Source organism: Centrocercus urophasianus, unplaced genomic scaffold (genome assembly GCF_019232065.1).
Source record: "Centrocercus urophasianus isolate 14NV4802_14NV808 unplaced genomic scaffold, USGS_Curo_1.0 seq_14, whole genome shotgun sequence".
NCBI classification, from domain to species: domain Eukaryota; kingdom Metazoa; phylum Chordata; class Aves; order Galliformes; family Phasianidae; genus Centrocercus; species Centrocercus urophasianus.
Genome location: NW_024884586.1, coordinates 36875965 through 36900623, shown reverse-complemented (window position 1 = coordinate 36900623; position 24659 = coordinate 36875965). Strand labels below are relative to the sequence as shown.

Genomic DNA, 24659 nt, shown 5'->3' with positions numbered 1-24659 from the left:
CCCTAGACATTCGCACCTATTTTCCTCCAAACCTCTGATCAGCCCTTTCCATAGGCTGTAGTTCCAAAACCATACCAAAATATCATCTTGAATATCCTACAAGTTATCCTGGTTATCCTATACTCACTCACCTCTCTGCTCACTTACCCTTCTTTCTTGCATCAGTATTCACCTGATCATTTTTGAGCTTATGAATGCAATTTGCACAAGTTTTCATTGCATTTCTTCAGTTTGAGCTAATTAAAAGCACAAGGACTCCACTGAGAACCAACAGTGGTACAAACAAGGGAATGAAGACAGCCACAAACAGGCTACAATCATAGTAGGACCAACCAATTACATAGTTAAGCGTGGTAAGTTAATTTATTACTTAGTCATGTTTGAGACAGATTTCAACCTACCTTTCCAGGTGGTAAATCCTCTAATAGACTGGTCTGCTAAGTCAAGTATAGCAATTGTACCTGTCACCAGAGCACAATGTAAAGTAAAGTTCTTTACTGTACTCTTCTGCTTCTGGGAGCCTGATCCTCCCTGCAGCAGATGTAGTTTTAAGAGAGGCCTCAAACAGCAAACAAATAATGATGACTGCCATGACCCCAAGATCAGCATCCTTTGCAAATCTCAGCTCATCCTTTCAGTCCTCAATGAGATCAAGATCTTGTCCTCGTTTGTATTAGTAATTATTGTGGTGCTGATCTACTGTATATGTAGAAATTGGATTCTTTTACTCCAAGTAAGTACTTAAATTTCTGCTAGTCTTTTTTTTTTTTTTTTTTTTAATATAATTAAAAAATTTATAAAATACGGGAAAGCCCCAACAGATACCAGGAGCAGTGGAGTAGCTTCAGTGGACAGCCTACACTTGTCTATCCAATGTGATACAAACTTACAGGCATACCAGGAGATACTGTGCATAGAAAATCACCATTTTTTCTTCCCTTTTGCCATCACAAACATTACAAAACAAACATTTTATATCCCATTATTTACTCATCCAAACTGAATTGTCAACAATGGCTCTTCAATATTGCAGGAAGGGTTTACACTGCTTGCTACTTCAACTAATGGCAAAAACAGCAGAGCAACACAGCAATAGGAGATACTGATCTTCTGAACATAGCAGGGATTGGAACAGAAGAAACAGGAATACCTTGACTATCTTCTCCAAAAACAGACTGATTTAGCAGAAAAATGGCTTTTACACATTATAAAATTAACCCCAGAGAGCCCTTTATAAACAAATTTAAAGTGTGCCCGTGAACAAAGAATGCAACCAAACTACTGTAAAAACTTCAATGAAAATGTAATGCAATATAACCTCCCTTTCATAAGGAACAGAACTCTCTGCAGTCCCTAAACAGAGAAGAAAAAAAGTAGTCCTAACCAATGCCTTTTTCTCCTCTCCACCTGATGACCAGAAGGCTTGAGCTACATTGTGAACTGTTTACCCATGAATAGTTATCAAAACAGTTCTTTACAGTTCTCATAAGATTTGTAGTGGAATAACTGAATTTTCTGTGTAAACAAGCCTACAGGCTTCTGCTAAAGGCTGGAGCAGATGCCTAACAAGTATTAAATGTGTTTTTAATCATTAGTAAACTTTGCTTTGACTGAAACTTAAATCCAGTGTCCTTTTGATGCAGTACAAGAATGAAAATATATTTCTATTTTTAGTAACTCAGTTTCTGAAAAATGGCTAAAAACATCTTGTTTCAGCTGCTAAGACTGGTGCCAGCAGAAATTTTCATCAGAATGACGACTTTCGTAATTCTAGGTGTTTAATGGCAGGTGGGTCAAACTAATTTCAAGAAGGTAACACGTTAACTTCAAATTGCTCAAACTTTGTGACTGCTTAAGAATCTTATCTTTCTGATCATTAAATGCTCCTTAAAGTATATTTCGCTTCATTAAAATAAAGCTCAATTCTATAATGAAACAGTTATTTATAGAGAAACCTGACAGAAGGGAGATCCTAATTCTTAGGAATGAGGAAGAAGGTTCAAGTTTTTTTCCATAAATTTTATTTCTGGGAGAAATTCTGGTGATCCTCTCTATACTGCTCCATGTACAAGGAATTCTACATAGAACAGAAGGTTCAGAATGGAATGTAAGCCTGATGTTGTCACAGTTATACATGTTTTCTTCTTAAAGCTTGTAGATCACTCAGATGTGAAACAGGTACAGGCAACTCTTGGCAAAAAGATTTACGTTAAGTACTCCTTGCTTTCTCCCCATTTGATGTATGTTTTCCAAAAGCTAGTAATCAACAGAAAGACCAGACAGAACAGAAATACTGCTTTTATACTAAATGGCTGCTCAATCTGACCTGTAAAGGTTGTTAAAAAAAACAACAAAAATATATCCACTAAAAACAATTACGCTACTACAATAAGTTCTCTGCTCAGCAGCATCTGGAGCAGCATCACAGCCAACTTCTTAGTATGTTGTTTTGTCCCTTTAGGTCAGCAGGATTTAAAAGCCCTTCCACAAATTATTTTTGCACTACTCTTCACTACTGCCTTATTAAATGTTTAAAGTATTACTAATTGTATAAAATGTTTACTCCTGTGGTGTTGGAGTTAGGGTGCAACACTATCAACACCAATGCTCCCTACTGTAGGAAATCATCAGATTTTTTTGCTTCAGTCTCTAATTAATCAATTTCTAAAAGTTGTTTCCCAGAGAAAAGAAACCATGGCTGGAGAATGATGCCCGAGACTGACACTGTTAATCTTACAGAGACCACACTACAACAGGAATGCCTTAGTAAGAGTCAAGAGGAAGATAAGAGTTCTTCAGCCACAGCCAAATCTTTAGAATTAGAAAACATTCATTTAGGAGTGCATTACAGACCAACAGAAGTGACTAAACATTGTATGAGTATTCGTGAACATTATCTAGGAAAGATGTATTCTTTAGAAAAATATTCTAAATGATTTTTGGCATACAAACTTTCTCAGAGAAACTTGCAACAAATCCTCTGAAAAAGAAAAAATTTTACAGAGGAAAAAGTTTGAATTGCTTCTGATCCTAAGCTATCTGCTGTTCATAATGTTTTGGTACCAGTAGGTTCACAAGGAAGAAGCAAGTAGCAGCAGGAACAAGAGGTTTTGTTTTTTTTTTTTTTTTTTTTTTTTTTTTTTTTTTTTTTTTTTTTTTTATCTTCCCATTATTAAGCAGCAGGTTTAAAGAAAAAAACAACCTACACAAAAAATGGATCACTTTCCTCAAGTACAATGCATGATTAAACTACAGAAAACAGCATCACGGGATTTTGTGACAACTGAAACAAAGCAAGAGTGATATGAACCCGATGTGTTAAAAAAACACATCTGAAAAATGCTCAAAATACATCATTGGGAACACATGCCAAAGAGATAATCACATGTATAGTGTTTATTGCACCAAACCCCATAATGTATAAGGGCTGCATTCACATTGGATGCAAGACAGATCAGCCTCATGCCTCACTAGAACATTTCCATGTCTCCTAGTTCTCGGCTCCACAGGCTAAACTAATGGATATTTGGGGTAAAACTTGTCTTCAATGTTCTGAGAGTGTTATCCCCAGTTTGGATGATATAATCCTTCAGCATTTAAACTCTTACTTATGAAGTTCTTAGACCCACATAATAACATTAGAAAATAATTAGAGGACCACCTTGTTCTCAGAACAGAAAGCATAAGAAGAAACTGTCACATGGCTTCGAAATACTATAAGCTTCCTGACAGAGAAACACAGGAATTAGTAACTAGATTTATTCAGTCGTGTTTGATATTTGCCAGTACTTGGAGATTCTCAACTTATCTCAGGATTTGACTTGAGCTATGAACTTACAAATGCTGAAGGCAAGAAAAGGACTCCAAGTTCATATGAACGGATCATCAATTGGGTGCCATTTTTCTCCAGAGCTCCCCATGCTGCTTTAGATAGATTGGCACTGCAAAGAGAAAGCATTTCAGTAAGGCATACCCTTCACAGCAGAAAACACTGAAGCTGTAGCAATGCGCTTCTGGCAGGAGGATTTTACTTCAAATCACATTAGTTTTTAATGAAAGTAATTTGAGTATTATTCCTAACTGTTATTTTTACAGCAGACTGGAAACAGCAGAGGCAATACTCAGAAGGACATTGATAGAACACATGAAAAATTATACAAGCTTGCTCATATCATACAGATCTATAAAGAAAAGGTCAGCCTTTTGAATCTACTCTGCACATTTCAGATAGAAACTCAATATTGGTAAATGCTTCAGTGTGATAACATTAAAAAATAAAAGGCTAGCTAAATTATGACTATTTATAAGACATTTAGTATAGAACATTTTTGCAAGTGCTAAACAGAACAAAAGGCTAAGAGCAAGAGATATTCTGATACATTTATAAACAAATAAATATCAAACAAGCTTATCTTTGTTTTGGATGGATTAGTACCATGTCATTGTTAATCCTTCATTACTATCTGCTACAAAGTAGATAAAGTTGGCATCAAAAAATGCAAAAGTTCTCAAAACTGACTTCTATGGAATAATACCAGGTCTGAACAATACATTTTAACCAAAAGGCATGCTGAATATTTTCTAATAGTAGCATATGGTGGGAGAGAAAAAAGTCAAACCAACAATGAATTTCTGCATTAGGTGAAGAAGCATCACATTTGAATGATTTACATACTTTAACAATCACCTTAACTGCTACTATTGTAGACAACAGCATCAACAAGCAATGAAATTTAAAAAACCAAAGTAAAAAAAGATTGAGTAACTGAACATTTAAAGAAAACATACAAACACGATAAGCTACTGTTTTGGGGTTATACAAAAACCCCTGCTTCATAGAACTGACATCTACCTTTTCATTCACAATAACAAAACCTTCCCTTGTATCAAGGAATTACTCGCTGATCCTTTCGACTTCTTCAAAAAAGAAACAGAAAACGAGCAGACGGAAGTATAGACTGAAAACATCCATACTTCAAGCTAGACTGCTGCACAACCTAATCTGACAAAAGGTCAGACACCAAATGTCAGCTATCTATATGTTTTACAGCAAAAAGGCAGCACAAGCATAAACTAAGCCTCAACTTATTCTATTTTGTTGCATTCAATGAACAAACTGGTGTATCCAACATCAATCCACAAACACTGTGTATTAAGGAACATCAGCCAAAGGTTTAGGAAGTTTTTATTACTTCAGTTGATGCTGGACCCTGAAATTGGAAGTTAAAGACCAGAGAAGATTATGGAGCCATTGCCAAGGGTTTTTGAGGTCATAATTTCAATGTGCAGCCCCAAAAGACTAAAAGAGATGCCTTAAGGGTACTGATAAAAAAAGATAAAACAATTTTCTCACTATATCAAGCCCTGGTGCATCCATGTCTCAAGTTCTGTGTGCAGTACTGTTTTACACAGCTTCACGAGAACACATGGAGTTTAGAAGTAGAAAAAGGCAACTGAAGTGTTTAAGAAGTTGAGGTTGATTTTTCTCAGGAAGCCAAGTTTAAAGCAACAGAAACTTCAGTTTAGGGAAAATGGACTAAGGTAGAGCCTAAGTTGACAGAAGTCATTAAAGGAGCAGACATGAATGTAAAATTGGTATTTCCCCAATCTGAGCAAACGCAACACAACGAACTGCAGAAAACGGCTAAACTCAGGTGCTCTTTGCAAATAACACTTCCTTTTTGCTGTCACAGGAGAAAGAACTCTACTGGGTTAGTCCAATTGTGAAGCTGAAGAACAGAAATCCCTCTCACATCCAGGTTACTTGGTAATTCAATTGTAAAAACTGTAACACCTCCTCAAAAGGAAGAGAAGGATTTGCTTTATGTACTTAGCGCACTTATTTTGTGATAACAATTTTTTTTACTTGTAATTACAAGGTCAGCTGACTGAAGAGATAAATAAGCCCCAAAAAATGAACTACATGTAATAGAAGTAAACAACTACTCCTTCAGCCTACCTACCCCTGCCATTCTACACCTTTCTCCTCTTTGAGTTTCTGAAAGCACAGCAGCATACAGAACAAGGTCGTATCATGTCACTCTGCACGCCCATATACAGACTTGCAGAAAGATAAAGAAACAATAAAAGTAGCACCCAAGATACAAGCATAAGATTTATTTCCTTCTGCTGATCTACTATTAAGAAATTAATTTAAAGTGTTTCTTACAAACTTTCTACATATTTAAAATTAAGTACTTTCTGCCAAGAAAGACCTAAGTCAAAACATCTCCCACATTTAAATTCTCAGAATTATTTGTTACTTAGAAAAGCTAGACTGCTTTATTTATTAAGCATTTTTCTAATGGAAAATTTCTATTGTTAAGCTATGGATGTGCGTGCGTATGTGTATACATGCTTACACATGTGCATATGCACACACACATTATGTATATGCACACACACTTCTTTTTGGCCCTACTTTTTAAGGTCCATTCAGTTTCCACTGAAAGTTTCATTTAAATCTGCAGGAAAAGGATCTAAAGACTTTCTACAGAAGGTCTCTAAAACTGAAATGAAGCAGGAAATGTAGACGAATTTTTTACACTACTTACAGTATTATGAGGATTATGGCAGTAACTTACCTGTGCCTGCAATTGATGAGAACTTTTTCTTTCTTTTAAACATAAAATGAGAAGTGTATAATTAGTTATTTACCTTGTAACTAAAAACCATGCAATCTTCTGGAAGTCATGAGAAGGTCTCATGTATGTCTTGATGTGAGGCATGGCATGACTTCGACCAGAGACTTCTGCTGACCATTTGCTAGAAATAGAAAAGGAATGTTTTTCAGATTTCTTTGTTATACAACAATATATATATATAAAATGTAAAACAAGAATAACCTTCTTCCTCCTCCCCCCAGTGTGCACAAAGAACATGGCACATAATGCCATGTTCTCTGATAATGCTGTACTTCTATACTACGTTTAATACTTGTGTACCCCACAAAAAGGCTAAAAATACTTTACTTTTTAGTATTTAAATACTTGAAGCCAGAGAAAATTCTTCTTCTTAAAAACAAACATTTCCAGTGTATAAGGAACCCCTAACAAGCTTTCCATTCCACCTTTCCAGCTTTCAAGAAACCAAGTCCAAACTTCCAACCAATTTTTCTTCTTTGAAAATGATAAATGGTTACGCCTTGAAGCAAATGAGCTTTGTCTTGGCACCAAACTAACCCTTCCAGAATTCCCCAAACTTATTACAATGTATTTATAAATGAAGGAGAGACACAGAGCAGACTGTTGACACTACTCTTCTGCTTCCCTTTCCTGTGCCCCTAAGCCACAGAGAAACTCGAGGTCTTAAGGCAGCAGAGGTCATACATAAACCAGTTTAAACAACATGCCATTGCTGGAGTATTACAACATTAACGTTACTGAACTAAACTGCAAACAATCAGTAAACAATAAATGAATGTATAGAACTGAAGGTGTGTAACCATGGTAACTATAAGCACTTTTACCTGCAACCATTAAGTCCTTGCTTAAAAATATGGAAGTGAGAAGACTTCTAAATACACCTACATCAAATCAGAGACTTGCCTTCCCTGGATTTGTGGCTGAGCATGTTATGTTCCAATCTCGTTTCCCTAATTTAGCTTTCTTTTCTAAAAATCAAGATCAAGAAGAGTTTATCAGCTCTGGAAAACATCGAGTGAACTGTGTTCACCTAAAGGCCTAAGAAGATTCAAGAAAAGGAATTATTTTCTGAGGCCAACTTCAAGAACTAATTTACACATGTGTATATATTGCTAATATGGATGTATGTATGTGTTTGATGTTTGTCTCACTAATATATGTAATTGTCAAATATAATTATTCAGATGCTTTCAGTAAAATAACTGCTAAAGATATCTTTTCACTTCAGCCTAAAAGCAAGCATCTCTCTGAACTGTGTAACAGAGTGACAAAAGAAACTAGAAGGTGTTTCAAACAAGCATAACATCTGACATTTAATAAAGCTAAATTTCAACTTCATCACAAAACTGTCCAGGTGTGTTTTAGAAAAAAAAAAAAAGATCACAGAAGGCCTGAAGATACAAGATCAGTTGTTTTGCACAATATAGAGCACATAATAACAAAGTCAGGCTTGTTCAAGTCAAACTGACTTGATGTGTTTAAAACTGTAAACTTTTCATCAGTGTAGCTAGCAGAGGATTTTCAAAGTACCGAGCTCATGTTGCAGTAAATTTTGAGTGGATTCAGACTCACAAAGTTCAGTTCACCATAAATACAGTAAGTTTAAATGAAACTAGCTTTGAGAAATTTTATGGAGCAAAACCACAGCTTACATCAGTTATCCTAGTGACAGATGGGTCACAGAATCACGTAAACCAAAGGCCCAAGTGTGGAGTGATGAAAAGGAGTTACGTATCAAAATCAACTACTTGAGCAGTAAGATGTGCTAGCTTTTTAAAATTCTTTTACATTTCTATGACAAGAGCTCCTTATCACTAATACATCTTAACTGACTTTCTACCTTAAGATACTGACAAGATGGCTTAACTACAGTTATGAGAACTCATAGCATTAATCCCCACAATAATAACACTGCAGGCCCCCCTGAGCAGTTTCAAAGTCTTGAAAATAAAGACTTGACAAGCAAACTGTATAAACATTAAAAAATGTCAATATTAGAATAAGCATTAAAAATACAATGGTTTATGCACTGTTAAGACTGATCAACTGCTTCAAAAAAGTAACAATTAACAAATCACTGATGATTATATTTCTTTCCTTTTCAATGGATAATATTGAAAGGAAAAAAAGTGGCTCTACCACAGAAAAAAATATATATATATATACCACTTACACAATAGCTAATTTAACAAAGAAGTCTAGCATTCGTTTGCTAGATGTTGCTATTTGCTTGCTATTGTAAGAAAAATGAAATCAGTACTACGTTGGGTTCTCGTTCTTTTGAGAAATTACTTCCAAGAAATCACAATTCAGAGCTGCACTCCAGGTTAGATACACTCAACTACCAGTAGAGTTAGAAAAAGCCTGCAGACAGGACAAGATTCACATATCTGGGAAAGAGTTTCTGCCTTTTTAGGTGAGAATATAGACCACCATTTTCCTACTCTGTAAATCCCTCTCTCCTTCTGAAAAGGAGATACCCCTTCTCCCTTTCTTTAAGCATAAAATATTTCTCCTCTTTTAACCCTGGCAGGCCCTCTCATTTCTTAAGAGTTTTGTATTATTTTCCAACAAGCTAGACAAATTCCTCTATTCTCTTTGCTTCTGGAAGTCCTGTTACTATATCAAGCTCATCTTGTATTTAATACTACTGAAACAGGACCAACCATTGTCTGTCTCTCCCAGACTACCATAGATAAGAAACACAGGATATGTTAACAACTTCCATGCAGGCTCTCCTCAAGGGGCAGTGTCTTGTATTATTACAGGATAAGAATATACACTTAAACTGTCACTGAAGAGCAGATTATGCAAGGTCACTTGTCATCCACAACCAGATGGTTTTGATACAGCCTTTTCGTTGTCAGAGCAGGATATGAATATGGTCAATGAGCAGTGCTCTCACTGAGCAGAAATAAAACATAACTTGTTAATGAGATCATTCATTACATAAGAGACTTATTGAAAATATATATTTTTTTCCAGTAAGATTCTCACGAAGTATGTGCTTATCACAGAAGACACAAATTAACGCTGGACATTGGCCAGCAAGACTCACAGCAGCAATCATGCTTGCTCCAGAACAGGAGATGCTCTGGGCAACTAGCAATTGTATTCTCAACCTTCTCAATATGCATCTTTACCAACCCTGACTGTACATGAGTGTGGGTAAAGTATCTTAACAGAGCAGCTTCCACTTGGAACAGTCACAGTTTCTGGTGAAAGGAACGGAAAGCTGTGGTCTTGTAAGAGGTTACCAGATCTTTATTTTTATTTTTTGGTTTGTGCAAAACAACTTTTCCCTATTGTTCTCAAAAACAACAACGCCACATTTTTTAAAAAATTCAGCCTGAGGGAAACATCTGGCATTGAATTTTTCAGATGTTTAGAATATGGCAAAAATTAGTAGTAAGTGAAAATAGAAGCTTTTAATGGAAAATGTCAGGCACCTTTAACAAAAGACTGTATTACCATAACTAGCTGTGAATTTTGCAGAACTGCAACACTTGAAACAAACAAAGCCTTCCCAACCCTGCTGTGTCTCAGCTGAACTTCTGAGAAGACTGAAGCACGAGTAGAAAAGTGAAATTCAGCTGAATTTTAAAAAAGTAACATGAATCCAATTCAGAGAAGGAAAGTATTAATAGAGGCTTACGGAATGCAAAATCTGGCAGTGTCTCCCATCAGCAACAGTACTGCATGTAATTTTTACAGTTTGGAATTAAAAAAAAAAAGCACCTTTTGACTATACTTTGGAGATAAAAACAGATAAGGAAATAAAAGCTTTTATCTTAAGGAGTTTAATGCTACCTCAACTTCTCACCACGTTTGCTTTTAACACACAAGTACTACAAGAGCATAAGTTTAAACACATTGCCTAAGAAAAATCAAAGAAGTTTCACTTACTGAAAATAGGAATGTAACCACAGCTGTTTCTGTGCTGTCTGTATGCTGTATGGAAGGGAACCACCAGCTTAAGAAGAAAAAAAAGATACAGCATTTGCTTTTTGAGAGACATTCTGAAAGCAAGGGACTCACAAACATTATCCCTACTGTCCCCATTACTCATTTTTTGAAAACTTAAATGCTCCAGAAATATACAGTAGAATATAGCTGAATATACAGAGAAGAATTTAAAGTATTTTTACAATGGAACAAGTCCCCAAAGACTAAATAGCAAATATACACTAGAAAAAAAGAGAACTAGTATGGAGCCTCTAGAATTAAGTCCCATTAAAATAAATATGTGGGTAATTTTTTGTTTTGACACTGCTTTTTAAAAATTAACAAATTGCAGTCACTACTCACACAAACCAGAGGGAACAAAACAAGCAGCATTAAGAAAAAAAAAAACCAACAAACATTCTAAAAAGCAAGAACTCTTTAGGTAAAATTGCATGTCTTGTACCTTGTCTTAGGCTAGCACATGTTGCAATTTCTCCAGCCAGTATTTAAGGCCCCTCTGAGTGGCAGCACCAGTCAGCCGTTGCATCAACCACTCCTCTGATTTTCTATCACTTGCAAGCTTACTGAGAGTGCACTTCACCCCATTATCCTGGTAAGAAGTTACTGAACATCTGACACCAGTATCAGTTCTTGGCACAACCACTGGATCTCCAGCAGGCCTTCATGCCACTGATCACAATATTTTAAGCCTGGCAGTTCAGGTAGTTTCCAGCCCATTTATCTAGTGTGAATTTCATGAGTTTATCTGTAAGAATGTTATATATATGATGATGTTGAAAACCTTCACAAAGATACTTCATCTAGAAACGACTCAGATCTAGATCCAGTGCACTCCTCTCATTCATCAAGCTTGTCAATCTCATCACGGAAGGACATAAGCTTGGCTAAGTCCAATTTTTCATTTAAAATAAAAAAATCCTTGCTGACAACTCCCTATTTTCTTATCCACATATTTGGACATGGATTCCAGGATTGCTTACTGCATCACCTTCCTAGGGATCAATTGAAGGCTGACTGGGAGATTCCCCAGATCCTCCCCTCCTTATGCTTACTCTTCCTGAAGGCAAGAAAGAATTCCTTCCTTTCAGTCTTCAGGAGTCTTCCAATTGCCATGACCTTTTGAAGGCTAATCATCGGCAATGACATTAGACAGCTCCCTTTACTGCATCAAACAGAACATTACAGTATCTCTTTCAGGTTGACTGAGGCCATGCTTTCTACACAAATGCAATGATTTAATGAAGATAAACATAGGAAGACTGAACAGACCAACTGCACGCTGCATTACCAAAAAAAATGGCTCATGAGCAGTAAAAAACACTGTTATAACTGATGTACACAGTGACACTGCGAAGACAACAGGAGATAAACTTGGAATAAGTACAAACTCACAAAACCTGAACATTCTGCCAAAATCAAAGTATGACTGCAATTAAAACACTGGACAAGAGCTGCATTTTCTTATATGATTATACATAAATGTGATTACACAGATTTACATGTTACATGTACACCAATACCCAGAACACTTTTTTTAATTCAACCATAATAGCACTGGAGTCAGAATCCCATTAATACAAATAGAAGAATTCTGCTGCCACCTATTCAGCCAAGTTGTCAGCAAGTTGGCAACTTAAGGTTCATTCAACAGCAATCACTGAAATGACTTTGCAAGACATTGTTACCACAAAAAGCTAATAAAATGGATTTCCTTTTGCACATCTGCTTACCAGGATAGCCTTCCAGACTTTGCCTCACATTGTTCACAGTAGGATAAACCTTCATGGAGAAAAAAGTTGTCTTTAATAACGTAGCTTTAAATGTACATGAGATTAATTTTCAAACAACAACAACAAAAAATCACCTTAAAGAAAACTTGTTATCAATATAACCATTAAAAGCTTTATTTTTTTCAAAAATAAAATCACACTGGAGTTTAAAGCTAGTACCTAAAAGACATACCAAATGAATTGGAACATCACATTTAAGAAGAGCTGACACACCACTGCCTGCAGCCACCAGGCTCTCCTGGAATTCTGAGCACAGCCATTTGGACCCATCTGCTCCCAGGGAACCAATGCTTGAGAACTGTCCTACAACAGGCCAAGATTCCTGTGCTGGTATTGATGAAGTATGCTCTTTCAAAAGCTATTGAGGAAAAGTAAAACATTAAGACATTCAACAAACAAAGAAAACCTTAAGTAAGGGTTTGATATTGTTTCCAATATCCTCCATAGTCATTTCTGACAACAACCTGGCAATTAAGTCAGACCCATTAGGTTCTTGGGCTTTCCAGGCTGGAAAAAGAGAAAGGCTGTGGAGAGACCTAATTGTGGCCTTCCAGTGTTTAAAGGGAGTTTATAAACTTGAGGGAAATCAACTTTTAACATGAGTAGATTGCGACAGAACAAGAGGGCATGGTCTTAAATTAGAGAAAGGGAGATTTAATTAAATGTTAGGGGGAAGGAGTTGTTTGTTCGTTTTTGTTGCTGTTGTTTTTTGTTTTTAACTGATTTAGTGGTGAGGTGCTGGAACAGGTTGCCCAGAGAGGTTGCGGATGTCTCGTCCCTGGAAGTGTTTAAGGCCAGGTTGGATGAGGCCCCATAGGTAATCTGATCTAGTAGCTGGCAACCCTACCTGTGGCAGGGAGTTGGAACCTGATGATCTGTGAGGTCTCTTCCAACCTAAGCCATTCTACGACCTCCAAATAAACATACTGTTCTTTTAGGAGAAGATGAAACATCAAAATTTTATCCAAAAGCATTAAAGCCAACCTTTAAGTTACCAGTAAAAAGAATGCTAGGATCTCTTCCTATAACTGTGAAACAAGAGTTTCAGAAGTTGTAATTACAAGTCTTTTCATATTTGGTGATAGCTGATCTTAAAGTTCTATTCATACTCTAACGCCCACGCCACAATGGGAGGAAAACAGAACAATTGAAAAGAAAACTAACCAGTTTTAAGTTGTTGTTAAGCTGTGAATGGAATTTAAATATCACATTAAAAACAGATGGATATAAGCACATATGAACGTACATGTAGTAGAAACCTTTTTCCCCTCCTCTATGGAAGAGGCTTATGACTAAAGGGCCTTAGTCAGTGTAGTGTTACCAGATATACCTACATTGTTATTAGTCTTTTTAAACCACAGAAACAATGCCATAAGAACACTTTTTCCTTTACAACTTTTGTTTTGTTTTCACTCCTTATCTTACTGGCAAGAAAACTTGTGCGGATATTGGACTTCTACTCACAGAAGACTGGTGTCCAATTTTTTAAATAGCAATATAGGAAGCCATCTGAATGATGGTGAATCTTCACACAAGCAAATGACACTTTGGATTGCAAGCTGACCTGGGTAATGGGGCTGAGGAATATGATGTGCAAGATCTACACTGTTGTAAGCTCATGCTTTTGCTAACTTAAAATCAACGTATTAAAATATCGTTGTGTAGCTGCAAAATTAGGAGGAACTAATGAATGCTCTCAAAGTACATTTACAGTTAAAATGGTATTGATAAAAAACATTCCAGTACCTTTCTGAGCCTAAGATGACCCCACTTCTCTTTATCAATACCTTGATATCGTCCAGGAGTAGAACCAAGCAGATACACTCTATAGAAAGAAAAAAAAATATCTGTAGCTTTACCAGCCAACAGTGGAAATCAAATCAATGGGAAAAGCTACTTTACGAGCAGGAATTCAAAGGTAGTGCACTTCTTAGCAGAAAGCCATGCCTTATATTAGCATCAGAAAAATATCTGCATGCAGTGCTCTGTATAAAGGGAAACACCTATTCTTAATATAATCCTCATTATAATATCTTTTGCATAGATATTCCTTATAAAAGAGAAATTATAACAACTCAGACTCTTCTACCAGTAATTTTATGAAGCAAACATCAGACTGACTTAAAAGAAACTTTGCATCTCTATCACTCAAGGAGATCTCTGTCAAGTTACTGATTCAGTTTTTTTCATTTCTTTAAAACATATGCTTTTAAAACTAGAAGTTGATCAATTCAACATGTTTGTGTAAGAGATTCAAATGGAACTCACTATTACAAATAAGAATGACAAAAACAATATGCATGCATACTGAAGTGATAATTTACCTACATACAACAATTCAAAACTTCAAACTTAAAAAAAAAGCCTAGATGTGTTCTACACAAAACACAGAAATTAAACTATTTAAGTAGAACTCAAACTTTATGGGAGTAAATCTGCTTTGGACCACTTCATGCTCTTTAGTTTTCAGAATGAACATATCAGGAAGTCTGTCAGTCCCAGATAAAACTGCCTGAAGTTAGACTCACATTAGAATACTTAAGTGTGAAACAGAGCAATCTTACAGAACTGATCAATTGTCTAACAGCTCTTAACAGCAGATTCCATAAGCTCGGGGGGGAAGCATGCAAGTTATTACAAGCATAGGCTATACCTTGTCTCTGATAAATCATGCTCTCGAATCAGATCTATCCATTCCTTGAGCACAGGAGAATTGTAAGCCATCAAGTAACTTATTAAGTCAGATTTAAAATTAGTTTCAGATTCACCAGCAGAATCAGATGATCCCTGAGGTAGCCTTGGATATAAAGGGCTTAGCCATATTCTAAAAAACAAAGCCACAAAAACAAGGACACCACATGTTATCAAAAGGTTTAAGTGATTAAAGTAGATGTGAAGGTCCTAAAAATAATACTTGACATATTTACTGCGATGCTACTAACTCTGAAGCAACTTTTCAGATTCACCCAGTTTTCACCCAGTACCACAACACCAGTTATTTCACTTGAAGTCAACCAATTTAAACACATTTATCCATGCAGATGCTTATAGGTTTCACTGCTGTGGAAAAGGCCAGGCTCAGGCATAAAGGTACTCCTCTAAAATCATCAGAAATGCTCCAGTGACTATAAGAACCACAGCCTTCACCTCCCCGCACCCTGAACTCCATGGGGGAGGAGACTTTGCCTACAACGTAACAGACCTTCACACACACAGGGATTATCATTTATCTATCATTTTATCGGTTCAGCTGATGTTAATATGGTCTAAATGTTTATTTTCCAGTAAAGAAGAGGCCCAAACGGTATTTTCTCAAACATTTTGACACACGGGTTGTCTTAGAAAACAATATATGTGCTCAATTTAATTCACATAGAAAACAGTGAAAACCAGGTGACTAAGCTTTTACTTACGTAAAGTCTGATTTCAACCTATTTGTTGAAATTAGTGTTTAAAGAGAGGAAAAGTTGTGTATCTAGCACAAACAAGAAAACAGACTAATACAGAACAAGCCATACAGACTCACTATTTAATAGCAGAGAAACAAAAGACCTACTAAAGCCTTGTTGCTTACCCCTGAGTTTTCTGGTGCCAGTCTTCAGCAATAAGATTGGATGTATGTATCACAACTCGAAAACCTTCTTCATATAATAACAACATCATTTTCCTTAAAAATAGGATATATAATACGATTTATTCGAGAGCACAGCTCACCATCTTGCGACGAACCTCCAGAAGCAACCAGGAACTCTTGCAGAACACTTTATTTGCTATGCTCTTTTAAATACACTCACTCCTTTGCAGATACAAGATATCCTCTCACATATTAAAAAAAAAGTTCTACAAAATGATTAATTGATAAATAAATACTACATTGTCCTGAAACCAAAGATCTCTATAAAGAACATAAGATCTAATCTGTTCTTAGCAGTTACTTGCTATCTACAACATTCCCTTCATGACACTCCCACAATATCAAACCCAAGTTCTGCTTTGAAAAGACTAAAAAGAAATATATTTATCAGTAATTGTTTCCAGACTGCTTACATTAACTCCAAAAACAGAGTTGTAAACCAGTGTTCTGACTAATCTGCTAATGACTGATAAAGCCTGCACTATAGTGTTGGTATTAAGGGATGAGTTATTAACAGCTAGTACCTACAGTTCATTGACTCTAGTTGCATAATTGACACTTCATTTGTTTCCTCAAAGGAGAGAAATCTCATCATTTATAAACAGAAAATAAAATAGTAATTTTCCAATAAAAGTCAGTTTTACAGCTTTAAAACAATTTGCACACTGAAATAGACACATACAAAACAAGGTAGAGATTATTTTCAAATTTCATCAATACACATTAGGCATTCCTTCAAAATTATGTCTTCACATCCAGTAATTTTCCTGTCCTCTAAATACTTTCAGACATTAAATACCAGTAACTGTGTCATCTTTAAAAGGGAGATTTCTGCCTCATAAATGTTACTTACGTATGGTGAGTTCCAAACGCAATATCCAGCTTGGCCTATAAAATGAAAGAGTTGATCACTACAAATTAGTTAAAAATTCCTATTGTGTACTTCTAGTATGTAACATTATTATTGAAGAGGGAAGGGTCCTTCACCTTCATTTTGTTTCATTTCACTGCTCTCTAGTGGACAGATCACAAAATACATTATTTTTCCTCTCAACACCTTTGAAATTTGTCCCTATCACTTGCTAGGAACTAAACTAGCAAATCTATTGTAAGGGGCATCACATTCAATTCCTGCTGTGCTTGTGAAAAAGACGCTTTGCATGTAAAACCAGGTTTGCTGGTAGCATATTTGAAATCTTAATCTCATCAAAAAATTAGTTGCTAGTCTACTATTTAGCATTAACACCCAGTTAGTACAGCACACAGCAGCTCAGAAAACTTAGCCTTGAGAACTCACTAAGTATGGCATTAATACTGCAATTTCCAGTAAGCTCATATTTCCCAGACCATCTGAGAAAAAAAAGGAAGATCAATATGTTTTCAAAGAAGATATCCCCATTACCAACTGTGTAGCTCTCCCAGCAAGCTGCTATAACCATATCACTCACTCAGGCTGAAGCCAACAACTTTATGATGGAGGCTATGTGTAATAATATCTTCTTCTTTATGACCTATCTGGACTAAAAATAATTCTTAGATTAAACTTAAGATCACAGTGACGCAAACATTAAGTTCTGTGCCTTCGACAAACAGTATTTCCTTCTCAGCAATACTGGGAATTACAGTGCAATGTGTCAGTGGAGACAGCAGGCACCTCTTCTGTAAACCAAGACATTTTTTGAAGGCAGCAATTCTGTGCAAACTTCTTGTGGGTGGCAGGTGTGCAATTACACACCTTTTAGACCATAGTTTACATGTTCCTATGGTTCTAGCAAGTATATTCCTTAAAGCAAAATAATAAATTCTCAACTTTCCATACAAGGTGTTTCTCCTCTTGCAAGAAGATTGAATAAAATAAATGGCTTAATTTCAACCAAAGGATAACACAAATGTCAGTTACCTGACAGAAGCTAATGTTCTCAAAAGGGCGTGCTTGTGCAAGCAGTTCAGCTTTGGACTCTCTCTTTTCACCATGAACTATCAGCAATGGCTTCTTCCTGAAATAAAACGAGATTATTATGAAAGCATCAACTGAATTAGTAATCAATCTGAAACAGTCTTTGATGGAGCTACGACTTCTGGTCCCTAAATCCAATGGCCTATTAGAAAGATGGCACTAAAGACTATACTAACTACATTAACTACGTCTTAATGGTTTCTTCAACAGAAAGACAGAAAATAGGAAAAAAACACAGAGTCTGGATCTATAAGACAGTGTTACTTCACAGAGAAGATGTGAAGGAGAAGGCTAGGTCTACTCCAGCAGCAGTTTCACATAATCTGCTCTACTGAATTTTCAGTAAAATGCAAAATAGAAAAGAAAATTCAGTATCATAAGTATACTTAATTTATCTGTGATAAATTGCCATTGTCAGAATGTCATTTAAAGGAAATAAGAGCTGCTTCCACAACAATATACAGCAACTCTACCCATTAAATATCACTCCAATCTCTTTCACACACTTCTCTCATGCTCTTCAACAAAAATTTTCATTCTGTTTTCACAGTTCACCTACTGTTGTCTTGGCCTGCAATGGGGTGACTTAAACATTACCTAATAAAAAAAAAAAACCAAAACCAGCCATACTGAACTGTCAGCACCTTACACTGACTCATAAAAAGACAATAAATTAGTAGAGAAATATAGTGCAATAAGTGTGGAATACGCCTATACGCACACAAACAAGAAACACTGGTTTATCATTCAATTATAAGATGAATTTACATGAACAGAGTGATTTGGAAATTGTATTATTTCATTTTTGTACAAGTAAACATACCTGTATTCCTGTGGATACTGTCTTACGAGCCATGCCACGTCTATACAGTAGTTAAACTTGTACATAAGAAGGAAAATAAGCTCATTAAAAAGTAGCAGTTTGTCAGAACGATCGAGTATGGGAAAAAAAATACTTTCTACGCGTTCATTATCACTTACATTATACAAACGCATAATGATGCTCCATCACACAATGACACTACAAAACTGCAATCAGCATGTTTTAACAGAGGGTTCATTTTTCAATTTCAAATGCTTTCTTTCACATCTCTTCATTCAAGAATAAATTTAAGTTACTCCAAAGCACGTAGTAGCGTTCATAAAGTTTAGAATGTAGACAAAAAAAAATTGTATGCACATAATGTAAAAGCTGAATGCAGTGTGCCCTCTGCCACATGTTTACACCAAGAACAAAAGCAAAAGCTTCCATTCAGTAACAAAAATCTCATGCTTAGATTGCAAAACACATTGTTTTATCATTCAATTACATGAAGATGCATTTTTCGTTTGCGCATTTCCAGAGCGCAAGAGAGAAAGTAGTTTCACATTTGCTTGACTTCTAAGCAGAACATAGGATCATTTTTACTTTTCAATAAATCAACGTGCTGTTGAAAGCACTCAGGGCTCCCTCAGTACTTTAATGAAGTTCCCTGCTGAAATCAGCTACATGGCAAAAAAATGGATTATCACATACAGGTTTGAGGATAGGGGAAATAAGCAAGCAATGGCAATTTGGCAAATACAAAACTCACCTGAGCAGAAGATACAAGGGTCCCAAAAAGAGGAGACAAAATATCTATTAAAAACATTAAGACACAATTGAGTATAGAAAGCTAAGTGAACCTTTTTTGCCTTGAACAGCATGATTACTACAAGTGCTAGATTCACAGACTGAGTGTAACAGACATTGACAAGTTTACTGAGTAGAACATTCAAGTCCCTGGTTCTGCTATGAAATGCTAAGGATTCTATGACTCTATGCTTATTGTCTTACGGTTTTAAACAGCATCACCCCTTTCAAAGCAGAGCACCAAGTTCAAAAACTTACTAGTAGAAAGACCAAGACCAAGTAAAGAAAGGGACAAGCTATTTTCTCCCCATAGAGGGTCTTGAAGAACTGAGGCAACTTAGAAACAGAAAGAGCATAGTTAATACTTAAAGAGTTACCTGCTGCAGGTCATTTGTGCTAGTACTGACAGCAGTCCTAGAGCTCCTTGCTTTTTTTTTTTTTTTTCTCTCTCCTCCTTTTCAGGGAAAGAGAAAGGAAGAATACAACTACCCACCGCTTTGACTATCTGTCACTCAGAGATACACAGACCAGAAACTTAACTACGTGGGGAAGGCTGCAGGACGACTGCAGGATACGTGTATCCTTAGTCTATTTTATTAATGGGAACACAGAACACTAATCACACTGAGGATTTAAAACCTCATGAACTGAAAGCACAGCTGCAACTACAAAATATATCTGACAAATAGGTTATGAGATACTGTGTCTTTACTAGAACTTCTCTATAGGAACTGTTCTGCAAGTTAAAACAAAGGAATAGCCTCTGTACCAGCTCAAGCAACCGCGTAACAAGATAATTACTCTTATGGAAAGACTGCCCAGAAGCCAGAGAGTTCACAAGGTAGGTAAAACTGTACAGGAGTAATGCAACCAAGGCCTCAGACACCAGGCTGCCTACAGCCTTTGCTGTAGGGGGCACACAAGATTGAGGAACAGTTAGTTACCGGGTGAGTTGCGTGACAAAAACAGATTGAGGATCCACACAAGGAACTACAGAAGTTTCCTACTTCATTTTACTATCTGTGCACAAATCACCTGTTAATGATTGCTTTTGGGCTTGAGGGCTTGCAATGCAAGAGGCTTCTCTGAACGTAGAGATGGCTACAGATGCACACTGCTTTCTACCCTTATATAAAGTAAAATTAATTTCAGTCACCTGGCATTCCCAAACCACCAGTGTCATACACCATATCCTACTCCACCTCTGACTTACGCTCACTTTCAGTTGCACTGACGTGTGACTGTGAGCTCAAGCCACAGAAACTCACAAGGCAGTACCGTGTACTACATCAAGTAACAGTGACTTACTGGGTCCAAACCACTTGGCAGCATAAAGATAAGCACAAACAAGAGGTAACAGAACCAGTTCCTACGATGTTCATACCTGGAGTACGAAGCCTCATTTAAACCAAGGAATCTTTGCGTTAAAAAAACCCATAAACCAAAAATTAAGTGTCCACTTGCACACAAGACCCTCCCATCCAAAAGTCCACTTCTGCAAGAGCCACTTCCTCACCTTTTATGTGCAGAGCTCCAGAATTATAGCTCTGCTCAATTCCCCTAACTTTGGTGAGAAAAAACCCAAAGGGGTTCCCTCCACTCAGCAAATCCCAGGTATCTTGGGGTTCACCAGGTGCTTCATTATAGTCCTCCGCTTTCACATCCTTTGAATGTTCATCTTTGCAATGACTCCGAGGTTGCTCTCTGGGTGCATCGCACTTTTCCTCTTTCGGTGTTTCCTTGCTGGCATGCTTCACCTGGTCTTCAGGCTCTTCATCGCTACTAGAAAGGCACCATCCCAAGCCCTCCTGGCCAGGCCTCTGCTTTTCTGCAGGAGGTGTATGCGCAGGGAGACGTATGTCAACGAACTTCAGCGGAGAAGCCTTCCTCTTGTGAGCGGCCCTCCTGGCCTCAGAGCAGGGGTACTGCGGCGCGCTCGCTTCACTGCGCGGGGCACACGGCAGCGAGGACGTCGAGGGCTTTTCGCTGTCAGAATTCTCTTCAGTGCTGTCCTCACTGCTAGACACAGTCCACCGCCCGTGGGCGCCTTCCTGAAGCATGTTGCTACAAACGAAGAGACCACACTGTTTCCCTTCCCAGCCTCCGCTTGCCTCTTATAATGACCTCCAACCCCCAGATCTGACACGGTCCTCACATACAAAACAATATGCAATAACAACAAAGCTGCTCCCACGGAACAAAGAAACGCGGGCAACAGAAGCGGCTACCAAGTAGGAAGCAGCTGCACAGGGAAACCTGCACGTGAGAAACCAGCTCGAGCAAGGACACGTGCAGCAAAGCACTCAGCAGGATTTGCATCACACGGCACTTCTCGCGCTGAACCCAGCGCTCAGAGGCGCAGCCCACACTGCTACTGAGAATGAGAACTCGGAGCACACCCGCCACACCACCACCGCCCGCCTTAACACCGCCCCCGAGGCGGGCAGAACCGCGGCCGGGCGGGGCCAGCAGCAGCAGCAGCAGCAGCGCGCGGGAACCGCGGCCAGCTGAAGGGGCGCGAGGTGCCTCCCGGACCGCCGCGGTGGGACTCCAGCCGCCAGTCCCACCCCTCACGGCAGCAGCCATAGCGACATTACCGGCCCGCACCAAGACTCCACAAGCCCACCGCTCACCGCTCACCCCAGCACCTCTTCGCGCCAGCCTGCGCCCGCCTCTTCCCGTTCCGGAAGGACGGCACCTTCCCCAGGCGCTCGGGCCGGGGACCAAGTTCAGGAGGAGGAGATGAGGGAGGCGGTGCCGCCTTTGCTCCGCCCCGCACAGCGGCGCCGTTGCCGGGCAGCCGCCGCCATGGGTTCGCTGCGGGAGCGCTGCGCCAGGGTGCGTGACGGGGCTGCTGCGGGGTGCGGCGGTGTCCCTGGGAAACGTGGCGTGCGGAGCAGAGCCCTTCCCGCCCCTCCAAGGAGCTCGGGCAGCTCCCGTGTGCCTCTGGTAATTGGTGAAGCTGCCGCGCGTTACCTCACTGAGTTCATGTGAAATGCTGGCGTCGGACGCCGTGTTAACTCAGGGCAGGTGCGATATTTACATAATGATTCTTTCAGCTCGGTGTTAATTACCGCAGCGGAAGCGCCCTGCTAATGAGGTAACTGCATGGCAGCTTCAAGGGGGGTGTGGGAGGGAAACAGGTGTAAAATAAGTTAGAGGACGGGCGGCATCAAAGTGTGCTCCGTCTAGCAGAGCGAAATGCCACAGCGTGGAGCTGTCGTGCCTCTCTGTTACAGGCTGTGGCTGCAGTTAAACAACTAAGTACCTGTTATCGTCCCGTGATAAAACAAGCAAGTGCAGCTAGAAAGCTGTCTGTGGCGCTTGCACTCGTTTCTGTCTCTTTGTGCTTTACTACAGTTTTGAGGCCATCTAGAAGGAGCAAACTCCGTGTGGTTTGATTCTAGAAATCTGTATTGTATCTCCTAAGTTTGGGCGGGGGTGGGGGGAACCTTTTAGAAGAAGAAAAATATATTTTAAATAATAAAAAAGACCAAAACGGACTACTCTTCGTCCCTCAGCTACCTTAATGGTAGTGGAATGCAGTTATTACAGAGGTGGGACTAAGCTTCAGTATGTATATTTTTTAATCATTTAGTTCACTCACTAAGTACTTGTTTTGTTTTTCCCATAGCAGTTATTTTAAGTAAAAAAACCTGCATCATATTTGTTGTTTTTAATGCAGATCGCTTTGTTTCTGCAGGTTTTTGAAATGTGTGATGAAGGTAACAAAGGCTATTTGAACAGAGAGGACTTTGAAGTTGCTGTAGTAATGTTGTTTGGTTATAAGCTCTCAGAGGTATGTGTTTTTTCTTCTCTTAAATTCTGAATATCCAGCTTATATAGATGCCTTGCTGTTAAGAATGCTATTTACTAAATGATCTGTGCTAACTGGGGTAGATTGGTCTAGAACTGGTGAACATAAACACCTACAGATTTTTGAAGTATTTTTTTTATCTAGGGAGATTATTTCAAAAGAATGTGATCAAACTTTTCTTGCTGAGAAGTTATTCTGTACACCCTGATGAGCAGAAGTATGCGTTGTGTTTCATATCTGTGTGTGACATATGAAAAAAGCGATATATTGGACTTGTTATTGATCAATATTCTAATGAATTCAATGAATTCTAAAGCTTTATGCAATTTCAGAAATTACATTCCTATTCTAGTAAGGTAAGTCATCTCAAAAGCAACATAAAGAATACACACAAAATTCAAAATGTCTGTGAGATTTTTCTCATAGTGTGACAGCACAAACTGGAGCGATACGTTATACTGTAAATCTAGTACAGAAATTATGATTCACCTTTCTTCTGCAGTTTGAGCATTCTTCTTCCCCAGGGACCACTTGGTGAATAATTTTATACTTTTTTCTTTCATACGAATTTTCAGAAAATAGCCTAAGACAATCATAGACAACTTCTTGTATATGATCAAATAATGTAAAAATCATATAAATATTTTATTTAACTTTGAAAGGAGTAATCTGTTACATTTCAGTTATGAACAAATGTTTCCCTCATGAACTAGAGTCAGATCTAAAAATAATGTAGGTTACTAAAGTGAGTCTTAATTGCTGACTTGATCTGCAAATTCTCAGTTTCCCCTTAGCTGTCTTCCTGTTTAAAAACTTGCTGTTCTTTTTTTACATTCCCTGAATGTTGTGGGGTTTTTTGTTTTGGTTTGTTTTTTTTTTTTTTTTTTTCCCAGTAGGTGTTCTGAAAGCACAATTAAGGCATTCAAACAAGAGCAGTTTCTGTGCATAAGTCACTGTTGGTTCCTTTTTGGGAAGAGAGTAGAAAAGGAGGACTCCTAGGAAGAAGGGAGATGTAGGTTTAGTCCTTTCTTCCTGGAAGGGAGCCATGTTACACCTGTTGTGTCTCTAGACAGTGCTGTGAACACCTGGCCATAGATTATTCTATCTGTGCAGCTGCATTAAAATTAATTGAAAACATTTGTTCCAGGAGTTACTCTGTCCTCTGATGATTTTGCTGTTTCCTTAAGTGGTCACAATTCTAGCAGCTGCTGCCCTTTACACAGCAATCACTTACTAAGA

At 38.0% G+C, this 24659-nt stretch overlaps 2 protein-coding genes across 13 annotated transcripts in view; one reads left to right on the top strand and one right to left on the bottom strand.

Annotated features, from left to right (window-relative positions):
* TDP1 (tyrosyl-DNA phosphodiesterase 1) overlaps positions 1 to 22314 on the bottom strand; it is a 34912-nt gene extending 12598 nt beyond the window's left edge. For 2 of the 4 annotated variants that reach the window (XM_042814169.1, XM_042814172.1), the window contains exons 1-14: positions 22237 to 22314; positions 21120 to 21667; positions 19566 to 19609; positions 18815 to 18870; positions 17935 to 18031; positions 16888 to 16922; positions 15975 to 16067; positions 15054 to 15224; positions 14147 to 14225; positions 12573 to 12758; positions 12341 to 12389; positions 10551 to 10617; positions 6658 to 6765; positions 3839 to 3941 (exon numbers count right to left, since the gene is read on the bottom strand). In XM_042814169.1, coding sequence (XP_042670103.1) covers positions 3839 to 3941; positions 6658 to 6765; positions 10551 to 10617; positions 12341 to 12389; positions 12573 to 12758; positions 14147 to 14225; positions 15054 to 15224; positions 15975 to 16067; positions 16888 to 16922; positions 17935 to 18031; positions 18815 to 18870; positions 19566 to 19609; positions 21120 to 21663 — 1632 coding nt within the window. In that variant the 5' untranslated portion in view covers positions 21664 to 21667; positions 22237 to 22314. Of the gene's footprint in view, positions 1 to 3838; positions 3942 to 6657; positions 6766 to 10550; positions 10618 to 12340; positions 12390 to 12572; positions 12759 to 14146; positions 14226 to 15053; positions 15225 to 15974; positions 16068 to 16887; positions 16923 to 17934; positions 18032 to 18814; positions 18871 to 19565; positions 19610 to 21119; positions 21668 to 22200 lie in introns of all 4 variants that reach the window. The other 2 variants (XM_042814170.1, XM_042814171.1) reach the window with 2 other exon arrangements.
* Positions 22153 to 24659, top strand: part of EFCAB11 (EF-hand calcium binding domain 11) — a 97851-nt gene continuing 95344 nt past the window's right edge. For 4 of the 9 annotated variants that reach the window (XM_042814179.1, XM_042814180.1, XM_042814177.1 and 1 more), the window contains exons 1-2: positions 22300 to 22441; positions 23307 to 23402. In XM_042814179.1, the coding sequence (XP_042670113.1) occupies positions 22346 to 22441; positions 23307 to 23402 (192 nt within the window). In that variant the 5' untranslated portion in view covers positions 22300 to 22345. Of the gene's footprint in view, positions 22442 to 23306; positions 23403 to 24659 lie in introns of all 9 variants that reach the window. The other 5 variants (XM_042814184.1, XM_042814183.1, XM_042814185.1 and 2 more) reach the window with 3 other exon arrangements.